The sequence below is a fragment of the Oncorhynchus mykiss genome, chromosome 28 (assembly GCF_013265735.2).
Source record: "Oncorhynchus mykiss isolate Arlee chromosome 28, USDA_OmykA_1.1, whole genome shotgun sequence".
Classification (NCBI taxonomy): domain Eukaryota; kingdom Metazoa; phylum Chordata; class Actinopteri; order Salmoniformes; family Salmonidae; genus Oncorhynchus; species Oncorhynchus mykiss.
This window is the reverse complement of record NC_048592.1, coordinates 2,310,822-2,337,026: the sequence shown is the minus strand read 5'-3', so window position 1 is coordinate 2,337,026 and position 26,205 is coordinate 2,310,822. Positions and strand designations below refer to the sequence as shown.

The 26,205-nt window shown below is 41.5% G+C and overlaps 1 protein-coding gene across 6 annotated transcripts in view; it reads left to right on the top strand.

The window, feature by feature from the left end:
- Positions 1-26,205, top strand: part of LOC110508335 (rho GTPase-activating protein 12) — a 157,229-nt gene that overhangs the window by 24,976 nt on the left and 106,048 nt on the right. For all 6 annotated transcript variants that reach the window (XM_036966260.1, XM_036966258.1, XM_036966257.1 and 3 more), the window contains exon 2: positions 24,231-25,012. In XM_036966260.1, the coding sequence (XP_036822155.1) occupies positions 24,302-25,012 (711 nt within the window). In that variant the 5' untranslated portion in view covers positions 24,231-24,301. The remainder of the gene's footprint in view (positions 1-24,230; positions 25,013-26,205) is intronic.

Below are 26,205 nucleotides of genomic sequence, written 5' to 3'. Positions count from 1 at the left end.
ATCCTGGCCACTGAGAAATGGACCAATGATTAAAAGCGATACTGTTTTTACTGATGGAGGTAAGACAATATATTGCCGCCATCCCTCTAAATGTCATTACAGCCGTCTGATTTGTACTTATTTTATTTTAGCTGAGAGAGGGATAGGCCCTATATAGACTAACCTAGGCCTACTGACGTTTTAGCTTACCTTTATTTCCCCTTTTTTAATATAATTTGCAGTTATCATTTTCACGTAGGCCTCCCCATTTATAGCCTGTCGATTACGACTAACGACTAACGACTAATGAGAGGCTCAATGTGTCAATTTTATGCCTTATCCTGTTATTTCATTTGAATAAAAACAACTTATCCTATAGATCCCTTTTTAAGGATTTGCTCCATCATTTCTGTTTTATTTGGTCCAAACGATTAGCCCTATGTCCCTTGGGGGAGGTATTTGTAGGCTGGGCTACTTAATGCTGGTCAGTGAGGCATTTCTTTGGGGGTGTCAAGCTCGTTGAAATGATTGGACCAAGGCGCAGCGTGTATAGAGTTCCACATATTTTAATTAATCGAAATTCACCAACAAAACAATCAACAGCAATCGAAATGTGACGATTGGAGTGCTCACAGGCACTACACAAAAACAAGATCCCACAATCTAAGGTGGGAAAAAGGGCTGCCTAAGTATGATCCCCAATCAGAGACAACAATAGACAGCTGCCTCTGATTGGGAACCAACAAAGAAATAGAAAAACTAGAATGCCCACCCTAATCACACCCCGACCTAACCGAATAGAGAAATAAAAAGGCTCTCTAAGATCAGGGTGTGACGGACGGACGGACGGACGGACGGGGGGGGCGTTGTGCGTTGCTAACTGTTCCCGATTTTCGGAACACAGAATTGAGACTGAGCGTGGGGTTAATTGATCCAACAGGATATGTAGAGTTGTTTGGGAGATTGTGTTCAGTGATTGTGTTCAGAGATTGTTTGTTGTTTTATATGCACCATTTACTTATCTTTTATGTGATCACAGCTGTAACTATTGTCCACCTTTACCCAGAGATGACTTGCACTAAAGTTCCATTACTGTTTGATGTCGTTCTCTGGTGCCTTAAATCTACTGACATTGAATTGCCATGGTCTAGGTCATGCAATCAAACTGAAATGTGCTCTTTAAAAATAAAAAGCAGACATTGCGCTGTTACAAATCAAATCAAATTTTATTTGTCACATACACATGGTTAGCAGATGTTAATGCGAGTGTAGCGAAATGCTTGTGCTTCTAGTTCCGACAATGCAGTAATAACCAACAAGTAATCTAGCTAACAATTCCAAAACTACTACCTTATACACACAAGTGTAAGGGGATAAAGAATATGTACATAAAGATATATGAATGAGTGATGGTACAGAGCGGCATAGGCAAGATACAGTAGATGGTATTGAGTGCAGTATATACATATGAGATGAGTATGTAAACAAAGTGGCATAGTTAAAGTGGCTAGTGATACATGTATTACATAAAGATGCAGTAGATGATATAGAGTACAGTATATACGTATGCATATGAGATGAATAATGTAGGGTATGTAAACATTATATTAAGTAGCATTGTTTAAAGTGGCTAGTGATATATTTTACATCATTTCCCATCAATTCCCATTATTAAAGTGGCTGGAGTTGAGTCAGTGTGTTGGCAGCAGCCACTCAATGTTAGTGGTGGCTGTTTAACAGTCTGATGGCTTTGAGATAGAAGCTGTTTTTCAGTCTCTCGGTCCCAGCTTTGATGCACCTGTACTGACCTCGCCTTCTGGATGATAGCGGGGTGAACAGGCAGTGGCTCGGGTGGTTGTTGTCCTTGATGATCTTTATGGCCTTCCTGTGACATCGGGTGGTGTAGGTGTCCTGGAGGGCAGGTAGTTTGCCCCCGGTGATGCGTTGTGCAGACCTCACTACCCTCTGGAGAGCCTTACGGTTGTGGGCGGAGCAGTTGCCGTACCAGGCGTCGATACAGCCCGACAGGATGCTCTCGATTGTGCATCTGTAGAAGTTTGTGAGTGCTTTTGGTGACAAGCCAAATTTCTTCAGCCTCCTGAGGTTGAAGAGGCGCTGCTGTGATGCCGAACATGCTAAACTCCGCAGAGCTTGGGTGGGACCTCTGGACAGGTGTATTTCTCGTCTTTCAAATCAAACAGTAGAGGCTCAGCCATACTTATCCATAAGCATGTTCCATTCATAATTGACAAAAACATATCTGATCCAGAGGGGAGATTTATTCTGATAACTGGGTCACTGTATGGGGAACCAATTACTATCTTAAACATATATGCCCCTAACACAGATACTCCTGCTTTCATGTCAAACATTATAACCCTGTTCAATGAGCATTATGTTTCATTTGGAGTGCTGGCTGGAGATTTTAATTGTACCCTCAACCCAACCCTGGACAAATCATCTCAAGTCCTTACCACAAATCCTAGATCTGCAAAGATGTTGAACTCTCGTACTAAAGAGATGGGACTGATCGATATTTGGAGAGAGACTAATAGCTCATCTATGGACTGTACATACTACTCTAATGTCCGTAACACCTACTCTCGTATAGATTTCATTTTTATCGCAAAGATTTTAATCAATTCTGCCACGTGTACAATCGGACCAGCACTTTCAGATCATGCCTTTGTCCTCCACCGCTTTGACCTCTGCAAAAACATCCGAAGTCAAAGAGCTGAAAATTCAACAACTCCATGAAATCAAACGAACCTTGGTTACTACATGGATAAACAACTACACACAAGACAACAGACTCCTGTTTCTCCGGCCACAATGTGTGATGCTGCCAAAGCCACACTGAGGTCATCTAATTGCATATGCTCCCTATAAGAAAAAAGCAATGGAAGCACACAGATTTGATCTTGAGAGGGAGCTGGAACGCTGTGAAAAAGTTCACAGCCAGCGCCTCCTGGAGTCAACTTAAAACAGCCAAAGCCAAACTGAACTTGGACAATACTCAGGATAACTTTTTTCTTTACTAAACAGAAATACCATGAGTATAGCAATAGACCTAGTAGATTGATTGCTTACCAATTTTAAAAAAAGAGCAGTCAGAGCGTACAATCCTGGCCATCAGAACAGGTCAAACACAATCCAAATAACATAAATTTAACTTTTCGTAATTTTTACTGCAAACTATAGACTTCTGAGAGAAAACATACGGATGCAGAACTCCATTCTTTCCTAGAGAATCTTGCTACCAAAACTATCAGAGACCGACCAAGAAGATCTCAACTCCCCCTTCACTCCTGAGGAGGTCCTGGAGGCAATTATCTCCATGCCACTTAACAAATCCCCAGGCCGAGACAGATTTCCCAGAGAGTTCTACAAAGCTTTTTTGCCAATGCCGACTGATTTTTGCATAAAACTGAACTCTCCCAGACTCTATGTACACAGCCTGCATTACAGTGTTGCTCAAAAAAGACAAGGACCCTCTATCCTGCTCGTCCTTCCGGCCCATAAGCTTTTTGGATTTCGACTACAAAATAATTACCAAATTGCTCGCCAAAAGACTAAACACTCTTCTTCCCAAAATAAGAAAAGCGGACCAAACTTGATTTATTAGAGACTGGTACTCTTCTGATAACATTCGCCGCCATTTTGATATTAAAGATCAAGTAAATGCACAGAAGACTCGTATCTTGCTGGCTTCACTGGATGCTTAGAAGGCGTTCGACAGGATGGAGTGGAGCTTTCTGTTCTCAGTCTTAGAAAAGTTCCAATATGGGCCCAAACTTTTTAAATGGATTAAGTCCCTATACTGTCATCCAAATGCCATGGTGACTACTAATGGTCTGAATTCTTCTCTGGGATGTGGCACAAGACAAGGATGCTTGCTGTCCCCCTTGCTGTATTTGTTGGGGGCAGAGCCTTTGGCAGAGTTGATAAGGAGCAATCCAAATATTTTGGGTGTTTCTGCAGGTGGCCTGCAGCACAAGATTTCGCTCTACGTGGATGTCATGCTCTCCATATCCAACCCTGAGAAATCCCTCCCATTTTAGACACAATTGCTCAGTACGGCAGGTTTTCAGGATATAAGATACATTTGAACAAATCCACTGTTTGCCCTCTGTCTTACACTCAACAGCTCTATGAAGACACTATCCGTTCCAATGGAAGACACAGGGGTTTCAATACCTTGGGATCTTTGTAACACCAGATCCGAATGGCCTTTTCAAGGAAAATGATCTCCTACTCCTGGATCGAATCAATAACAATTTCCAAACCTGGTTCTCCCGCCCAATTAGCTTAGTCGGAAGAATCAATGTTATCCGTATTGTTAGGTTCTTATTTTTCAGAGTAAATAACTCACGGACACTAGAGAAGCTTAAGCAAGTTGAATTCTTCCCATAGGTTCGACACAGCTGTATTCAGACAAAAGACATGGCTTCCCCCGTGGTGTTATTCATAACCCACTTTGGGTTGAGTCTCCTCATCTCTTAACATTGCATCCTTCTTGCTAAGCAGGGAACTAAGTGATATGCGCCTTCAACGGTCTCTCCCCTTATCAGTACTGTCACATGCAATTGTTTTCCCTGCACTCAGCACATTCCAAGCTTAGTTGTCTTACTACAGAGAACCATTAACTTCTCACTCCTTTATATACTATGTGTCTGATCTATCATGTCTTTAATATCTCAATGTTCAAAGTTACCCCAAATCCAATAGTATGAACATCCTCCCTAGACTGAACTATTTATTTCAGATGCTCCCATGCTATCTCCCAGTTTCCTTTTTCAAAACAATTAATCAAAGCGTCGCCAAATTTATATGGGGCAATAAAAAACCTAGGATCATGCTCTCCACGCAATCGAAACCTGATTCTAAGGGTGGTCTTGCCCTTCCCTCCCTTCAATTGTACTACTGGTCTACCCAAATCCGCAACATGCGAACATGGATCACAAACAGACAAGACTCAATGTGGATTCAGATAGAAGCCCAATCCTGTGCTTCATTGCCCCATAAGCTTAATTATATTAATTAATAACTTTAGTGAAGTGGGCAACATAGCCAAAACATTTGTGATTTACAGCACCCTACTAGCATGGAGGGACTGTAAGAAATTCCTTGGCAAATTCCTCCCAAACATGTTCTCACTCGCCTATAATATGCAACCGGAGCGGCAGGTCGCCTAGTGGTTAGAGCGTTGGGCCGGTAGCCGAAAGGTTGCTAGATCGAATCCCTGAGCTGACAAGGTAAAAATCATTGTTATGCCCCTGAACAAGGAAGTTAACCCACTGTTCCTAGGCTGTCATTGTAAACAAGAATTTGTTCTTAACTGACTTGCCTAGTTAAATAAAGGTTAAATAACATTTAAAACATTTAAAAACACACGTGCCAAAAGCCCCGAGTGATGCCATTGGCATACTCTCGGGATCAGGAACTTTTCAGACCTGTTTCATCAGAAAACCACTATACTGAAATCCTTTCAACAACTCTGCATTGAATTCAATGTGCCACGATCCATTCATTTCCTCATTTACTTCCAAGGGGAGGTTTAGAGCTCAGCTGAATGAAGTTGAGACCCTTCTTGCTACAGCACAATCCATCAAAGGCAAAATCTTAAATCTAGACTCTTTTCTGAGAAAGGGGGCTCTTCCTTTACTCCTTTGAAAAGAATCTGGGAAAAGGACCTTTGTCTGACAATCAGTGATGAGTTATGGGCGGATGTTTGCGACCGGGTATACTGCTCCTCTACTAATGTAAAGATTAAATAATCTAATTACAAACACTCCAGTAACACCCCAGTGAGACTCCATAGAGTGAATACAGACATTTCTCCTGATTTTGTAAAATAGGTATCTCTGAAAGTGGAACCTATACGCATGTATTTTGGAGTTGGAGAGAGATTGCCAAAATCTGGTAATCTATAAATACTGCTGCACAGAAAATACTAGATGTACAGTTTGATATGACCGCGTGTATCTATCTATCTTAATGCCCAGCAGGACTTTGTTCTTGATCCTGACAGAGAAAATGTGTTTATGACTGTGACTCCTATTGTGGGCTTCTAAAACTTCTCCTACATTTAAAATGTGGATTGATCAGATTGTTGAATTTCTTCCTCTTGAAAAGCTCACTAATGACCTCCGCAAGAGACAGTTTGATAGACTCTGGTCTCCACTACTCAACTATATTTCAAATTGGACAGAGTGAATGGGGTGATTAGGGAAATGAGCAGATACATATTGTGTAAGGTGCTGTAAAAACAAGTTATTTGCTCGTCGTCTCAGCTAAGGCTGGAAATAGCTAATTGGAAAGCTGACAGTGCTGCTGCAAGTTTGTTTTGTTTTAGATTTTATTTTATTATATTATTTATGTCTGCCACATCTGTGAATGTGGAATGTGTTTTGTTGGTTGATTTGAAAAACAAGAAATTAAAATGTTAAATTGAAAAAAATTACCAGAGATTCTCACCTGGCCCATTTATATTAGGCAATCGGTATTACTGGGCTACAGTGCCTTCAGAAAGTACTCATACCCCTTGACTTATTCCACATTTTGTTGTTACAGCCTGAATTTAAAATGGATGAAATATATTTTTTAATGACACAGTGAAAAAATGTTTTTAGACATTTTTGTTAATGCATTGAAAATTAAATACAGATCCTATTTTCATAAGTATTCACACCCTTGAGTCAATACTTTGTAGAATCACATTTGGCTGTGATTACATCTGAGTTTTTTGGCGGTAAGTCTCTATGAGATTTGCATAATTGGATTTTACAATATTTGCCCCATTATTATAAAAACAATTCTTCAAGGTCTGTCAAGTTGTTTGTTGATCATTGCTAGACAGCCATTTTAAAGTCTTGCCATAGATTTTCAAGCTGATTTAAGTCAAAACTGTAACTAGGCCACTCAGGAAGATTCAATGTCATCTTGGTAAGCAACTCCAGTGTAGATTTGGCCTTGTTTTAGGTTATTGTCCTGCTGAAAGGTGAGTTAGTCTCCCATTGTCTGTTGGAAAGCAGACTGAACCAGGTTTTCCTTTAGGATTTTGCCTGTGCTTATAGCTGTATTCCGTTCCTATTTATCCTAAGAAAATCCCTAGTCCTTGTCGATGACAAGCATACCCATAACATGATGCAGCCACCACCCTGCTTGAAAATATGAGTGGGTCTCGGTGATGTTTTTTGGGGGGATTTGCCCAAAACATAACGCTTTGTATTCAGGACAAAAAGTTAATATCTTTGCTCCATTTTTTGTAGTATTACTTAACTGCCTTGTTGCAAACAGCATTCATGTTTTGGAATATTTTATATTTTGTACAGGCTTCCTTCTTTTCACTCTGTCATTTATGTTAGTATTGTGGAGTAAGTACAATGTTGTTGATCCATTTTCAGTTTTCTCATATCACAACCATTAAACTCTGTAACTGTGTTAAGATCAAATGAATACTTCACCATTGGCCTCATGGGGAAATCCCTGAGTAGTTCGCTTCCTCTCCGGCAACTGAGTTAGGTAGGACACCTGTATCTTTGTAGTGACTGGATGTATTGATACACCATCCAAAGCCTAATTAATAACTTTACCATGCTCAAAGGGATATTCAGTGTATGCTTTTTATTTATACACATCTACCAATCGGTGCTGTTCTTTGTGAGACATTGAAAAACCTCCCTGGTCGTTTTGGTTGAATCTGCTTCAAATTCACTACACGATTGAGGGACCTTTACAATGATCTGTGTGTGTGGTGTACAGAGATGGTGTAGTCATAAAAAAATCATGTTAACCACGATTATTGAACACCAAATGAGTCCATTACAGTATGTGATTTGTTAACCTCTACGGGATGGTTGTTGCTACCGTGCGCTAATGTGACTAGAATGGCATTGTATACAACAGCCAACTTTCCGGGACATAGACATGTCTTATATAGGCCAAAAGCTTAGATTAACAAGAATTTAACTGCAGTTTCCAATAACAGCTATTACAGTGAAACAATACTATGCTATTGTTTGAGAGTGCACAACAACAAACTTTTATCACGGCAACTGGTTTGATACATTCACCTCTGAAGGTAAATAATGTACTTACATTCAGTAATCTTGCTCTGATTTGTCATCCTGAGGGTCCCAGAGATAAAATGTAGCATAGTTCTGTTTTGATAAAATAAATCTTTATGTTCAAATGTAGGAACTGGGTTCTACAGTTTGACCCCACTGCTGTCTCTAGCTCCACACCCACCCCACCAGGCCATCTAGATGTGTGAAAGTTAATGTATAAGCTAATGTATAAGCTCATGTATGACATTCCTGGGAGTGTGTAAACATATTTTTTTTAGCTATAGCATTTTTGTATGTTCTCTATAGTTATGTACTTGAAAATGTATCAATTGACCAATTCGGCACATTTGTGCAAACTCCTGGCAGGTACAAAATATTTTACAGTAATGTAATTCTTCACTGGATCAGTCTGAAACTTTCCACACACACTGCTGCCATCTGGTGACAAATCTAAATTACACCTAGACTCCTATCTGAAAGTATGGCCTTTCTCTTGCATTTCAAAGATGGAACAAGAAATACATTTAAAAACACGTTTTTTTGGTTTGTATCATCTTTTACAAGATCTAATGTGTTATATTCTCCTACATTAATTTTACATTTCCATTAACTTCAGTGTTTCCTTTCAAATGGTATATTGCTGCCAGTAAGATTGCACCTAAATCAACCATTTATCGGATCATCAAGAACTTCAAGGAGAGCGGTTCAATTGTTGTGAAGAAGGCTTCAGGGCGCCCAAGAAAGTCCAGCAAGCACCAGGAACGTCTCCTAAAGTTGATTCAGCTGCGGGATCCGGGGCACTGCCAGTACAGAGCTTGCCCAGGAATGGCAGCAGGCAGGTGTGAGCGCATCTGCACGCACAGTGTGGCGAAGACTTTTGGAGGTTGGCCTGGTGTCAAGAAGGGCAGTAAAGCCACTTCTCTCCAGGACAGACTGATATTCTGCAAAAGGTACAGGGATTGGACTGCTGAGGACTGGGGCAAAGTCATTTTCTCTGATGAATCCCCTGTCCGATTGTTTGGGGCATCCGGAAAAAAGCTTATCCGGAGAAGACAAGGTGAGCGCTACCATCAATCCTGTGTCATGCCAACAGTAAAGCATCTTGAGACCATTCATGTGTGGGGTTGCTTCTCAGCCAAGGGAGTGGGCTCACTCACAGTTTTGCCTAAGAACACAGCCATGAATAAAGAATGGTACCAACACATCCGAGAGCAACTTCTCCCAACTATCAAGGAACAGTTTCAAACAAACAATGCATTTTCCAGCATGATGGAGCACCTTGCCATAAGGCAATAGTGATAACTAAGTGGCTCGGGGAACAAAACATCAACATTTTGGTTCCATGGCCAGGAAACTCCCCAGACCTTATTCCCATTGAGAACTTGTGGTCAATCCTCAAGAGGCGGGTGGACAAACAAAAACCCACAAATTCTGACAAACTCCAAGCATTGATTATGCAAGAACGGGCTGCCATCAGTCAGGATGTGGCCCAGAAGTTAATTGACAGCATGCCAGGGCAGATTGCAGAGGTCTTGAAAAAGAAGGGTCAACACTGCAAATATTGACTCTTTGCATCAACTTCATGTAATTGTCAATAAAAGCCTTTGACACTTATGAAATGCTTGTAATTATACTTCAGTATTCCATAGTAACATCTGACAAAAATATCTAGACACAGAAGCAGCAAACTTTGGAAATTAATATTTGTGTCATGCTCAACTTTTGGCCACGACTGTAGATCAGTGACACAATCCCAATTGAATCAATTTTAAATTCAGGCATAACATAACAATATGTGGAAAAAGTAAAGGGGTATGAATACCTTTCTGATGGCAGTGTACAGTATTTCAGCCAAAAGGATAGACATAGTTTGAAGAGAAAGAGCGAACACTTGCACTTTCTCTTGAGGTACGTATTGCACACAGCCTACCTTTTTTAGGAGCGTGAAGATTTTCAGACAGACAAATATGGATAATCAATATTCATTTCCAGGCAATGCAGTAAACTATAGCCTAGTCATATTTAGGAAGTTCCTTTTCTTTGAAACATAACTGCCTCATAGTTTCTCCACTCATGCACAAAGCCTACTCTATTTAATTTGCGTTAGCGCACCTGATCTTGCATGCCAAACTAAGAGAGAAGAGGTATGTCTACTGAACTTGAAGCAGCAAGAATGATGACAGTGGCACGGACACTTGCAATTTCTCTTGAGCTACGTTGTTCATATAGGATATAGCCTGCCTTTTAGCAGCGGGAAGATTTCTCTTGAGCTGCGTTGTTCATATAGGATATAGCCTACCTTTCAGCAGCGGGAAGATTTCTCTTGAGCTGCGTTGTTCATATAGGATATAGCCTACCTTTTAGCAGCGGGAAGATTTATCTTGAGCTGCGTTGTTCATATAGAATATAGCCTACCTTTTAGCAGCGGGAAGATTTCCAGGCAGAGACAATGGGTTATTATTATTTATTTAAAAGGAAAAGGTGCAACGCTCACCAACCATTGATGCAATTTTTTTTTTTTATGGCACCTTGACTCATGTTGGTTGAGCACCCTCAACATCTTTCCATTATCAATACAGTGCCTTGCGAAAGTATTCGGCCCCCTTGAACTTTGCAACCTTTTGCCACATTTCAGGCTTCAAACATAAAGCCGTTAAGCAGTTAAGAACGAATTCTCATTTACAATGACGGCCTACCGCGACCAAACACGGACAACGTCGGGCCAATTGTGCGCCACCCTATAGTCTCTCTATATTGTGAGCAATATGTTTGGATCATCGAATCGCAATACATACGGTATAGAATCTTGAGAATAGCAATACATATCGTACCGGCACCTACAGTGCCTTGCGAAAGTATTCGGCCCCCTTGAACTTTGCGACCTTTTGCCACATTTCAGGCTTCAAACATAAAGATATTAAACTGTATTTTTTTTGTGAAGAATCAAAAACAAGTGGGACACAATCATGAAGTGGAACGACATTTATTGGATATTTCAAACTTTTTTAACAAATCAAAAACTGAAAAATTGGGCGTGCAAAATTATTCAGCCCCCTTAAGTTAATACTTTGTAGCGCCACCTTTTGCTGCGATTACAGCTGTAAGTCGCTTGGGGTATGTCTATCAGTTTTGCACATCGAGAGACTGAAATTTTTTTCCCATTCCTCCTTGCAAAACAGCTCGAGCTCAGTGAGGTTGGATGGAGAGCATTTGTGAACAGCAGTTTTCAGTTCTTTCCACAGATTCTCGATTGGATTCAGGTCTGGACTTTGACTTGGCCATTCTAACAGCTGGATATGTTTATTTTTGAACCATTCCATTGTAGATTTTGCTTTATGTTTTGGATCATTGTCTTGTTGGAAGACAAATCTCCGTCCCAGTCTCAGGTCTTTTGCAGACTCCATCAGGTTTTCTTCCAGAATGGTCCTGTATTTGGCTCCATCCATCTTCCCATCAATTTTAACCATCTTCCCTGTCCCTGCTGAAGAAAAGCAGGCCCAAACCATGATGCTGCCACCACCATGTTTGACAGTGGGGATGGTGTGTTCAGGGTGATGAGCTGTGTTGCTTTTACGCCAAACATAACGTTTTGCATTGTTGCCAAAAAGTTCAATTTTGGTTTCATCTGACCAGAGCACCTTCTTCCACATGTTTGGTGTGTCTCCCAGGTGGCTTGTGGCAAACTTTAAACAACACTTTTTATGGATATCTTTAAGAAATGGCTTTCTTCTTGCCACTCTTCCATAAAGGCCAGATTTGTGCAATATACGACTGATTGTTGTCCTATGGACAGAGTCTCCCACCTCAGCTGTAGATCTCTGCAGTTCATCCAGAGTGATCATGGGCCTCTTGGCTGCATCTCTGATCAGTCTTCTCCTTGTATGAGCTGAAAGTTTAGAGGGACGGCCAGGTCTTGGTAGATTTGCAGTGGTCTGATACTCCTTCCATTTCAATATTATCGCTTGCACAGTGCTCCTTGGGATGTTTAAAGCTTGGGAAATATTTTTGTATCCAAATCCGGCTTTAAACTGCTTCACAACAGTATCTCGGACCTGCCTGGTGTGTTCCTTGTTCTTCATGATGCTCTCTGCGCTTTTAACGGACCTCTGAGACTATCACAGTGCAGGTGCATTTATACGGAGACTTGATTACACACAGGTGGATTGTATTTATCATCATTAGTCATTTAGGTCAACATTGGATCATTCAGAGATCCTCACTGAACTTCTGGAGAGAGTTTGCTGCACTGAAAGTAAAGGGGCTGAATAATTTTGCACGCCCAATTTTTCAGTTTTTGATTTGTTAAAAAAGTTTGAAATATCCAATAAATGTCGTTCCACTTCATGATTGTGTTGATTCTTCACAAAAAAATACAGTTTTATATCTTTATGTTTGAAGCCTGAAATGTGGCAAAAGGTCGCAAAGTTCAAGGGGGCCGAAAACTTTTGCAAGGCACTGTATTTATTTACAGACACTGTAGTAAACTATAGCCTAGTCAAATTCCTTGGCGTCCACAGTATATAGTGACTTTTATCGTGTTTATCAGAAAGTTCATACTATTATCACAAATGACCACCAAGCACTTTTGGACATCAGAATGACAGTTACTAACCTCAATTTCGACTTCAAACGGGAGATGAGGTGGAGTCCTGGTGCATTTGAGGCGAAGAAAAAATTGAACCACACTTCCCTCCATTCTATTGGCAAATGTCCAGTCACTCGAGAATAAGATGGATGAAATTCGTTCAACTGACTTGAAAAGCTGCAATATCATGTCTTACTGAAACGTGGCTGGATGATGAAGCTATGCACGTAGTACTCGTTGGATTCTCCATGCAGCAGCAGGATCGTACAGTGGCTTTGGGGAAGTCGAAAGGAGGTGGAGTGTTATTTTCTTCATAACTGTTGTGCTGCTTCAAGTGTGAAAGAAATCTCTAGCTTTTGTTCACCTGATATACAATACGTCATGGTACGCTGCAGACCCATGTATCTAGTAAGAGAGTTCTCATCAGTAATTATCACTGCTGTCTACATCCCTCCCTTAGCCAACACCACTCTGGTACTCAACAAACTATGGGATCATAAACCAACAAGAAAGCGCTCACCCAGAGGTACCGTTTCTGGTGAGCGGAGACTTTAATGCGGGGAGACTTAAAACCATCCTACCTCACTTCTACCAACACGTCTCCTGCACCACTAAAACTCTAGACCACTTTTATTCTAACCACAGAAACGCAGATAACACCCGTCCTTGTCCTCGATTTGCCAAATCTGACCATGACTCCATTCTCCTGCTTCCTGTTTACAAACAAAAGTGCAAACATCAAGTACCAGTGATGCGCTCAATATGGAAGGCTACACGATTGTTTTGCTAGTACAGACTGGGATATGTTCCGGCATTCATCTGATTAGCATTGAGGAGTTTACCACAACAGTTAGGCTTCATCAATAAGTGCATAGACGATGTTGTCCCCACAGTGACTATAAGAACATATCCAAACCAAAAACCATGGATTACAGGCAATATCAGCGCTGGGCTGAAGTCTAGAGCTACCGTTTACAAGGAACGGGGACGCATACAAGAAAGCCCTCTACGACCTCCGAAGAGACAATATTGGAGGAAGGTGGAATCTAATTGCTCCGACACTTGGCAGGGCTTGCACCGGCTCGTATATGGCAGGGCTTGCAGAGAATAACGAATTTCAAAGTGCTGTAGAGACTGTTGTCCCTCAGGCACGTTCTCCCATCTCACCCAAGGAACTCTGTAGTCTGTCAGAGTGGTCATTGGGTTCTTGGTCATCTCCCTGACCAAGGTCCTTCTTGCTCAGTTTGGTCGGACATCCTGCTCTAGGTAAAAATGGTTTTATACCTTTACCCAGATATATGCCCCATCACAATCATCTCGGAGATCTACGGACAGTTCTTTGGACTTCATGGTCAACTGCGGGACCTTGTGTAGACTGATGTTTTCTAAACATGTCCAAACAATTGAATTGTCCACAGGTGGACTCCAATGAAGTTGTAGGGACATCTCAATGATGTTCAAAGGAAATTGTATGTACCTGAGCTGAATTTGAAGTGTCACATCAAAGGAGTTTGAATACTTATGTAAATTAGATATCCATGTGTTTTTTATTTTCAATACATTTCCTGAAATTGTCATTTTAGGTTATTGTGGGTGACACCTTTTTTTTTATTTAATCCATTTTAAATTCAGGCTGTGACACAACTGTGGAATAAGTCAGGGGTGTTAATGCTTTCTGAAGGCACTGTATATACATTGCATTCAGACTCCTTGACTTTTTCCACATTTTGTTGTTAGTCTTATTCTAAAATGTATTAAATAAAATAAAAAAATCCTCATCAATTTTACACACAATACCCCATAATGACAAAGCTAAAACTGTTTTAGAAATTTTCGCAAATATAAAAAAATGAAAACTTATTTACATAAGTATTAAGACCCTTTTCTATGAGACTCGAAAATGAGCTCAGGTGCATCCTGTTGCCATTGATCATCCTTGATGTTTCTACAACTTGGAGTCCACCTGTTGTAAATTCAATTGATTGGACATGATTTGGAAAGGCACACACCTGTCTATATAAGGTCCCACAGTTGACAGTGCATGTCAGAGCAAAAACCAAGCCATGAGGTCGAAGGAATTGTCCGTAGAGCCCTGAGACGGGTATGGTAGAAAATTACAAAATTATGTTTTAATACAGTTTATGCATCGAATAAGGTTTCTCAGTACTCTCATCTGTGTCCGTGGGTCTGAGTTGGGCCTCTGGGGCTTGGCGCTAGCAATTGAGTTATGATGGCTTGGTGATAGAACCTACAGCCTGCATTCCATTTAATGATTTGTGTATGTGAAATGCTGGCCTGTATGTCAGGGCCAGGTGAACCCTCCCTCCAGTTTCTCTCACATGCAGATGAACACCAGACTTGTTGCATTAGTATCTGTGTATTAAGGAGTGTGAAACTCAGAAACAAGCAGTAAATGACCTAGAGACAGTAACTTGGCGCAATGTAAATATTGCTTTCTGTTGCTTGATAGCACAATGTACCTTTGTATAATTCTACACATCTGTTGTTTGTCTTGAACATTCAGGAGGATGTACTTTGCTATGAAGAGCTGTAACACGTCTGCTCGTTGGGCTCTCAACGATTCACCTCTGGGTGATCGTTGACCAGCTCCATTATTGCAATTCTTAATCGGTTAAAAAGATTGATTGTTTGAAGAAATATCAAAATCTCTCTCACTTGGTTAGAATTTCCACAAAGGATTGTGTCGGCGCAGATCTGGGGAAGGGTACAAAAAAATGTCTGCGGCATTAAAGGTCCCTAAGAACACATTGGCCTCCATCATTCTTAAATGGAAGAAGTTTGGATCCACCAAGGCTCTTCCTAGAGCTGGCCGCCCTGTCAAACTGAGCATTTGGGGGATGAGGATCTTGGTCACTCTGACAGAGCTCTGGAGTTCCTCTGTGGAGATGGTTGTCCTTCTGGAAGGTTCTCCCATCTCTGCATCACTCCACCAATCAGGCCTTTATGGTAGAGTGGCCAGACGGAAGCCACTCCTCAGTAAAAGGCTCATGACAGCCTGCTTGGAGTTTGCCAAAAGGCACCTAAAGACTGACCATGATAAACAACATTCTCTGGTCTGATGGAACCAAAATTGAAATCTTTGGCCTGAATGCCAAGCGTCACGTCTGCAGGAAACCAGGCACCATCTCTATGGTAAAGCATTGTAAATGTGATATTTAAGTTTTTTCTTTTTAGTACATTTGCAAACATTTATAAAAACCTGTTTTTACTTTGTCATTATTGGGTTGTGTGTGTGTGTGTGTGTGTGTGTGTGTGTGTAGATGACATTGTATTTCCCTCATCAATGTTAGAATAAGGATGTTATGTAACAATGAGGAAAAAGTAATGGGGTCTGAATACTTTCCCAATGCAGTGTGTGTACACACACACACTACACTGACACACACACACATTCACTACATACGCACACACACACGCTACACTGACACACACAATACACACATTCACATACACTACACACAAACACACACTGCCACACACACACAATACACACATTCACATACACTACATACGCACACAACACACACACATACTGACACAACAGATACACACACATACTGTACATGCACACACATACACGCACTCATGTGCAGCTGCTACTCTGTTCTTTATTCTTACTCTTATGATTATCTATCCTGATGCCTAGTCACTTGACCTTTATCTATCTCAAATATCTCTTACCCGTGATCTGGTTCTGGTACTCCCTATATATAGCTTAATTCTTGTGTATTTTATTCCTCTTGTGTTGCAATGTTTTTTTTTCTTTACTCTGCATCATCATTGGGAAGGGCTCATAAGTAAGCATTTCACAGTGAAGTCTACACCCGTTGTATTTGGCGCATGTGACAAATAACATTTGATTGAATCGTATTTAAGTACATTTCCTTGGATAGATATTCATAGGCAGCCTATTCTATTTCATTGAGACCACACATGTAGGCGCACTTGATCTCGCATGTAGGAGAGGTAGGTTACTGAAGTTGAAGCAGTGAATTCTGCGTGTGTTTGAATGTGTCAAATAGGTGCTTTTAATACAATAGGTTGGCCTAGGCTAACGCACACAAAGCAGAAAGACAACCGTTTCCAAATAATCTGCAGGACCCCAAAATATTTGAATCCCAAAATTCTCTTACAGCCCGCTCCTGCCCGCTGTTTGTAAAATGCTGAGTGCGCCATGATGACCTCTGTCGGGGCCCCCAGGTGCAGCCCTCTATCACATAGCCATAATAATGCATTTCTGTATTGTATAGATCAGGGGCACATGATGTCATTCTGTTTTCATCATTCATTATCAGTTGTTAATCCACTTCACTTAATGTAGTTCAATAACCAAAATCACATTTTTCAAATGTAGGGTGTTATGTCATAGCTCACACCCCAATCTTTCTCCAGACATCTTTTCATCTTAATTCAGAGTACTTATGTACGTTTTTGGAAAACTTGGTAACATAAAAAAAGCAATTTTTAAAGTCGTTCTGTTACAAAACTTTACATTTGCAATGTTCTTCAAGTACATCTGTTTTTATAAAATGTTCTGTTAGTTGGTGAAAATAGTCATTGTGCATAGAGTATGTTTTGTTTAACTTTGCAATTAATGTTTTTTGTTTGGCATACATTTTAAGGTGAAACATCTGATGCTCAGTGTCATTCTGTTATCATGGAATTGCCTAGCTAACATTTGCTTTGCCATAGCTAGTAGGGCTGGGAATTGCCAGGGACCTCATGATACAATATCATGATACTTACAGTGCCTTGTGAAAGTATTCGGCCCCCTTGAACTTTGCGACCTTTTGCCACATTTCAGGCTTCAAACATAAAGATATAAAACTGTATTTTTTTGTGAAGAATCAACAACAAGTGGGACACAATCATGAAGTGGAACGACATTTATTGGATATTTCAAACTTTTTTAACAAATCAAAAACTGAAATTGGGCGTGCAAAATTATTCAGCCCCTTTACTTTCAGTGCAGCAAACTCTCTCCAGAAGTTCAGTGAGGATCTCTGAATGATCCAATGTTGACCTAAATGACTAATGATGATAAATACAATCCACCTGTGTGTAATCAAGTCTCCGTATAAATGCACCTGCACTGTGATAGTCTCAGAGGTCCGTTAAAAGCGCAGAGAGCATCATGAAGAACAAGGAACACACCAGGCAGGTTCGAGATACTGTTGTGAAGAAGTTTAAGCCGGATTTGGATACAAAAAGATTTCCCAAGCTTTAAACATCCCAAGGAGCACTGTGCAAGCGATAATATTGAAATGGAAGGAGTATCAGACCACTGCAAATCTACCAAGACCTGGCCGTCCCTCTAAACTTTCAGCTCATACAAGGAGAAGACTGATCAGAGATGCAGCCAAGAGGCCCATGATCACTCTGGATGAACTGCAGAGATCTACAGCTGAGGTGGGAGACTCTGTCCATAGGACAACAATCAGTCGTATATTGCACAAATCTGGCCTTTATGGAAGAGTGGCAAGAAAGCCATTTCTTAAAGATATCCATAAAAAGTGTTGTTTAAAGTTTGCCACAAGCCACCTGGGAGAAACACCAAACATGTGGAAGAAGGTGCTCTGGTCAGATGAAACCAAAATTGAACTTTTTGGCAACAATGCAAAACGTTATGTTTGGCGTAAAAGCAACACAGCTGAACACACCATCCCCACTGTCAAACATGGTGGTGGCAGCATCATGGTTTGGGCCTGCTTTTCTTCAGCAGGGACAGGGAAGATGGTTAAAATTGATGGGAAGATGGATGGAGCCAAATACAGGACCATTCTGGAAGAAAACCTGATGGAGTCTGCAAAAGACCTGAGACTGGGACAGAGATTTGTCTTCCAACAAGACAATGATCCAAAACATAAAGCAAAATCTACAATGGAATGGTTAAAAAATAAACATATCCAGGTGTTAGAATGGCCAAGTCAAAGTCCAGACCTGAATCCAATCGAGAATCTGTGGAAAGAACTGAAAACTGCTGTTCACAAATGCTCTCCATCCAACCTCACTGAGCTCGAGCTGTTTTGCAAGGAGGAATGGGAAAAAATGTCAGTCTCTCGATGTGCAAAACTGATAGACATACCCCAAGCGACTTACAGCTGTAATCGCAGCAAAAGGTGGCGCTACAAAGTATTAACTTAAGGGGGCTGAATAATTTTGCACGCCCAATTTTTCAGTTTTTGATTTGTTAAAAAAGTTTGAAATATCCAATAAATGTCGTTCCACTTCATGATTGTGTCCCACTTGTTTTTGATTCTTCACAAAAAAATACAGTTTTATATCTTTATGTTTGAAGCCTGAAATGTGGCAAAAGGTCGCGAAGTTCAAGGGGGCCGAATACTTTCGCAAGGCACGAATATGTATTTCTATTCTCAAGATTCTATACCGTATATATTGCGATTCGATGATCCAAACATATTGCTCACTATATAGAGAGACTATAGGGTGGCGCACAATTGGCCCGGCGTTGTCCGTGTTTGGTCGCGGTAGGCCGTCATTGTAAATGAGAATTCGTTCTTAACTGACTTGCCTAGTTAAATAATAAAAAAATATATAAAAAAGACAGTTTTGATCAGTCATAGAAATAAAGGTGCTGAAAACATGTTGGATCACTATTTAAAAAGAAGATGGAGAACAAGGTATAGGAAACATATAGGATACTGGCACAGTTACAGCCGACGCTACCTAGCAACCCCAAAAATATATATGCAGTCCCAGTCAAAAGTTTGGACACACCTACTCATTCAAGGGTTCTTTTTATTTTTTTACTATTTTCTACATTGTAGAATAATAATAAAGACATCAAAACTATGAAGTAACACATGGAATCATGTGTTACCAAAAAAAGTAATAAATAAATTAGAATGTATTTTATATTCTTCAAAATAGCCACTCTTTGCCTTGATGACAGCTTTGCCAACCGTCTTGAAGGAGTTCCCAAATATGCTGAGCACTAGTTGGCTGCTTTTCCCTCACTCTACGGTCTAACTCATCCCAAACTATCTCAATTGGTTTGTCGGGTGATTGTGGAGGCCAGGTCATCTTGATGAAGCACCCATCACTCTCCTTCTTGGTCAAATAGGCCTCATACAGCCTGGAGGTGTGTTTTCGGTTATTGTCCTGTTGAAAAACAAATAATATTCCCACTAAACGCAAACGCATTTGCGATTGCGTATCGCTGCAGAATATTGTGGTAGCCATGCTGGTTAAGTATGCCTTAAATTCTAAATAAATCACAGACCGTGTCACCAGCAAAGCACCATCACACCACCTCCATGCTTCACGGTGGGAACCACGCATGCAGGGATCCTCCGTTCACCTACTCTGTGTCTCACAAAGGCACGGCAGTTGTTACCAATAATCTCAAATTTGGACTCATCTGACCAAAGGACAGAGATTTCCACCAGTCTAATGTTCGTTGCTCATGTTCCTTGGCCCAAGCAGGTCTCTTCTTATTAAAGCAATTCGACCATGAAGGCCTGATTCATGCGGTCTCCTCTGAATGATGTTGAGATTAGGGATGCATCGATATGACATTTTTGGCTGTATGTCCCCATAACCAGTAAAACATAATCAAAACCTATTTATTTAACTTACTTGTTGTTCATTTGTTCAGTCTCAACCAGGATTTCATCATACATGTCAAGCAGTGAAGTTTCAGCTCTGTCTGTCCGTGGCCTCTCTTCCTCAGTGCACACTGTCACTGTGTCCGTTTCCGTTCTGTCCAGCTGTGTCTGTAATATTTTACGTAAACCCTGTTTCTTGTCTGCATCGAAGTAGCGGTCCTTGTACCTAGCATCGAGCATGGTGGCGATTCAGTAAAGAGGCTCAGAGAGAATGCCGCTGAATCACTTGTTCACAGCCTCTTGTAGAGTATTGTTGCATGTTTTAACCCCACGGTATGTGTTGGCAGTTGAGCAGGCTGCACAGAAACCCAGCCTAAAACCCCAAACAGCAATCAATGCAGGTGTAGAAGCACTGCGGCTAGGAAAAACTCCCTAGAAAGGCCAGAACCTGGGAAGAAACCTAGAGAGGAACCAGGCTATGAGGGGTGGCCAGTCCTCTTCTGGCTGTGCCAGGTGGAGATTATAACAAAACATGGCCAAGATGTTCAAATGTTCATAGATGACCAGCATGGTCAAATAATAATAATCACAGTGGTTGTAGAAGGTGCGACAGGACAGGACCTCAGGAGTAAATGTCAGTTGGCTTTTCAGGGTAGCCGGAAAGTAGAGCATAGCAGTAGTCAAACCTAGAGGTGACAAAATTTTGGATACATTTTTCTGCACCATGTTTGGATAGAAAGTTTCTGATTTTTGCAATGTTGTGAAGATGGAAAAAGCTGTCTTGATTTGTTCGTTAGAAGAGAGATCCGGGTCCAGAGGTATGCCGATGTCCTTCCGTTTTTTTTGTTGAGACAACTGAACAACCATCAAGATTAATTGTCAGATTCAACAGAAGATCTCTTTGTTTCTTGGGACCTAGTACAAGCATCTCTGTTTTGTCCGAGTTTAAAAAGCCCTTCCAGGAGGGCAATTTTAGGGCTTCATCATGTTTCATCCAAATGTACAGCTGTGTGTCATCTGCATAGCAGTGAAAGTTAACATTATGTTTCTGAATGACATCACCAAGAGGTAAAATATATATATATATATAGTGAAAACAATAGTGGTCCTAAAACGGAGCCTTGAGGAACACCGAAATGTACAGTTGATTTGTCAGAGGACAAACCCTCCAGAGACAAACTGAGATCTTTCTGACAGATAAGATCTAAAACAGGCTAGAACTTGTCCGTGTAGACCAAATTTGGATTTCCAATCTCTCCAAAAGAATGTGGTGATCGATGGTATCAAAAGCAGCACTAAGGTCTAGGAGCACGAGGACAGATGCAGAGCCTCAGTCTGACGCCATTAAAAGGCTTTATCACCTTCACAAGTGCAGTCTCAACGCTATGATGGGGTGTAAAACCAGACTGAAGCGTTTTGTATACATTGATTGTCTTCAGGAAGGCAGTGACTTGCTGCACAACAGCTTTTTTTTTTTTAAATAGAGAGGAATGTGAGATTCGATATATGCCGATTTAGTTGTTTTATATTGTCTTGTTCATGTTTCAAACATGTTCTCAAATGCCATTTGAAATGGCAGCAGCGGTATGAGGACCAGCACATTCTTAAGCATGCAATACGGCTTTCCTCAGTACGAAATCCTTGTCGACCCACTGTGCTGTCAGACTCTGCATGCACATGGGGTTGACATCTCTGGTCCAAATGTCAGTTGTAAAGCTAATAGCAGTGAGCAAGTAGCTCATAGATGTGCGTTTCACCAATACTGTGTAACTCCGATAGGGAAACATCTGAGAAATACCACCTACTTAGTAGTGTGTGCCGGGGCTCGACCAGTCGGCGAAACCCAACATCATCCATGGCAGAGAATGGTTGCTTGTCAAAGGCAATGGATTCCATTATCTTGGCGTTAATGGATTTCGCCTTTGAGTTTTCTCGCTGAAATGTTCTTGCCCTTTCAAATGACTGCTCAACTTGAACTTGTTTTAGTTGTTGAAAGTGTGCACTTAGTATTTTTCTGCTTATGTTCTGTGTAGCTCTGTATTTTTTGGTGGCGTCATTATGTCATCTACCTACATTATATAGGTATGCGCATCAGCTTTAACATCGGTTTTGCACATCAGCATCAAATTTGACCTCGGACCGATGCTGATGTTGGCATTTTTAGCTAATATCGACCGATTCCGATAAGCTTGCCGATTTTTTTTTTATATCATGCATCCCTAGTTGAGATGTCTGTTACTTGAACTCTGTGACGCATTTATTTGGGCTGCAATCTGAGGTGCAGTTAACTCTAATGAACTTACCCACTGCAGCAGAGGTAACTCTGTCTTCCTTTCCTTTGTCTTTTACCAAATAGAGTTATCTTTTGTATACCACTCCCACCTTGTAATAACACAACTGATTGGCCCAAACGCATTAAGGAAAGACATTTCACAAATTAACTTTCAATAAGGCATACCTGTTAATTGAAATGCATTCCAGGTGACTACCTCATTAAGCTGGTTGAGTGTGCAAAGCTGTCATCAAAGCAAAGGGTGGCTACTTTTAAGAATCTCAAGTCTAAAATAGATTTTGATTTGTTAACACTTTTTTTTGGTTACTACATGATTCCATGTGTTTTTTAATATGTAGAAAATAGTAAAAATAAAGAAAAACCCTGGAATGAGTATGTGTGTCCAAACTTTTATCATTTGTATAATTTTTACACATAGATTCTTGGAGTCAAAGTATAGATATAATATTGCAATATGGAACGATCAACCCTCCCCCCACCCCAGCACTACTAGCTAGTGCATTTAGCAAAATGGTATTTAGCTAGCCAACTATCCAATTAGTGATTAGTGTTAGTGATTAGCATTGTTAGGCAAATGGCAGCTTCCTTCAGTGTTTTGCAGAGTGCAAGAAACACAAACTAATAACAGCCTAGAATAGAAACATCTGGATTCATATTTAGAAGCAATGTGGAAAGCAGCATCTTTCTTGTTTTAGAATCTGTTGTGAATGATTTGACAGCATGCTGAGAGAATGGAGGAACTATCTGCTGGCTGCTTGAGTGACAGGTTTGGTGTGTGTGTGTGGCCCGGCAACTGGATGCAAGCCGGAGTGGGAGAGAGGGTACTCGGCGGCTGCGGTAAAGCGCAGACTAATCATTAGTAACAATTGTTATCTAGGCGATTTTCTAGGTGCTCTGGTGCTCCCAAAAATTAGAATTCCAGGTTGCACAGAAAAATATGAGAGCATATGCAACCTTTTTGGTTGCATTTAGAGCCCTGCTCACAGCCTCTAATCCAGAGGTATACAAACTTTTTCAGCGGGGACCCAATTAATATCCTTCAATTCATAAAATGTTCATCAGTTATCAAACTGAAAAGAAACCAATAAATATATTTACTCAGTAAAACAAAACAAAATTATGATAATTGTCCCATACAATAATCTGTACTTTTTAAAAGTTTTTGTTCAAATTTTTATTTTATTTTTGGCAACCCCATTGCCATTGTAGTTCCCCGGCGACCCCACTAGGGGGGTTGCAGCCCCTACTTTGAATGTCACTGCTCTGATCTTATCTACCACTCAGGCTAGGAGCAGCACAACTCTCAATGTACTACACCATAGATTCAGTAACCCCATACACAAGGATCTGTCTTCTCTTCAGGCTATGCTCCTGAGTCCCAGTCCCTCACACTGTGTGTTTGTGTAATCTTATCTACCTCTCAGGCAGCTTCTTAGGCTAGGAGCACAACTCATACTGAGTTTACATAGACTTGGGGAAAGTCTTCAGTCTATGCTCCCTCATCCCATCCATCCATTCTATATTGTGTGTGTCTCTGTCTAAACGAAGGATGTAAGACCAGAAATCTTGGCGTTAGATGATTCCAGATCTCTTGCTGATTTCCCTCCTGATTCCAGGAATGTTTTAACAGCATTTTGCAACCCTTGTCTGTATGTGTACTAATGTTACCATAACATAGGCCTAATCTTTCTCCCCTGTTTCCTCCTCCTCCCCAGTTACACAGTGGGACATGCAGAGCCAGACTGTGTCCCTGCGGTGGTAAGCTCCAGACAGCATTTTCACGGTCATGGCGTCAGATCGAGAGGGGCGTGGGTGTGAGCTGCCCATTGCCCCAGGCCAGGTGTACATTGAGGTGGAGTATGATTATGAGTACAAGGCCAAGGAGCGCCAGATCTCCATCCGCCAGGGAGAGTGCTACATGCTGGTGAAGAAGACCAACGAGGACTGGTGGCAAGTCAAGAAAGAGGAGGGGACCAAGGCCTTTTACATACCAGCGCAGTATGTCAGAGAGGTCCGCAAGGCCCTCATGCCCCCTCCCAAGCCTCTGCACCTGGGGCATCACGGTGGGGGGAGCGGGGGAAACTCTGTCTTGGTCAAGGCAAGTGTCTCTAACGAGAACCTGAACTTGACCAGTTTCAGCCGGCCCTCTCCCTCGTCACCCTCCCCCTCCTCATCGTCGGGGGCTGCCCTCACCCCTCCGAGCCAGCGCAGGGACAGGGACTCCAACCAGAATCCTGGTAGACACCCTGGCAGCCTCACAAACCATGACAGGGCCCTGGCAGACATTATAAAGAACAACCACACCCACCCTCACAGCCATGCTGCTGGACGAGGATGTAACACGCTGCCCCGTGCCGATGCCACTTCCCCTGAGCTCCACAGGGTGCCCCTGAATGTGGAGATGCCCCCGGGGCACTGTGACTCAGAGGGTTCGGAGAGACGCAACGACTCGGAGTCTGGAGACGAGCTGAGCAGCAGCTCTACTGAGCACCTGCAGGTAAGAATGGAAATATCTTAATTTCTCTAAAGTTTTAGATGGAAGCTGGTGATTTTCATTATGGGGTTTTTACTTCTGCAAAGCTGACTGTATGAAATGTTTTCTTGCTTTTCAACAAATCAAATGTTATTTGTCACATGCACCGAAGGTGTAAACCTTACCGTGAAATGCTTACTCCCTTAACCAACAATGCACTTCAAGAAATAGAGTAAAAAAATATTGACTAAATAAACAAAAGTAAAAAATAAAAAGTAACACAGTTAAATTACATAACAATAACGAGGCTATATACAGGTGGTATGGAGTCGATGTGCGGGAGTACAGGTTAGTTGAGGTAGTTTGTACATGTAGTTTGGGGTAAAGTAACTATGAATAGATAATAAACAGCGAGAAGCAGCAGTGTAAAAACAAAGGGGGGGGGGGGATCATTGTAAGTAGTCTTGGTGGCCTTTTGATTCATTGTTCAGCAGTCTTATAGCTTGGAGGTAGAAGCTGTTAATGAGCCTTTTGGACCTAGACTTGGCGCTCCGGTACCACTTAACATGCGGTAGCAGAGAGAACAGTCTATGACTTGGATGACTGGAGGTTTTTTTTTTTAATTTTTGGGTCCTTCCTCTGAACCCGCCAAGTATATAGGTCCTGGATGGCAGGAAGCTTGGCCCCAGTGATGTATTGGACCATAAAGCCCTACCCTCTGTAGCGCTTTATGGTCAGATGCCGAGCAGTTGCCATACCAGGCGGTGATGCTGTCGATGGTGCAGCTGTATAATTATTTGAGTATATGGAGACCCATGCCAATATTTTTGTCAGTCTCCTGAGGGGGAAAAGGTGTTATCGTGCCCTCTTCATGACTGTCTTGGTGTGTATGGACCATGATAGTTTGTTGGTGATGTAGACACCAAGGAACTTAACTCTCGACACGCTCCACAACAGCATCGTTAATGTGGGCCCTCCTTTCCCTATAGTCCACGATCATCTTCTTTGTCTTGCTCATATTGAGGGAGAGGACAGGCCACCACACTGCCAGGTCTCTGACCTCCTCCCTATAGGCTCTCATCGTTGCCGGTGAACAGACCTACCACTTTTGTTATGTCTACAAACTTGGTGTTGGAGTTGTGCTTGGCCATGGAGTTGTGGGTGAACAGGGAGTACAGGAGGGGACTAAGCACGCACCCCTGAGGGGCCCTGGTGTT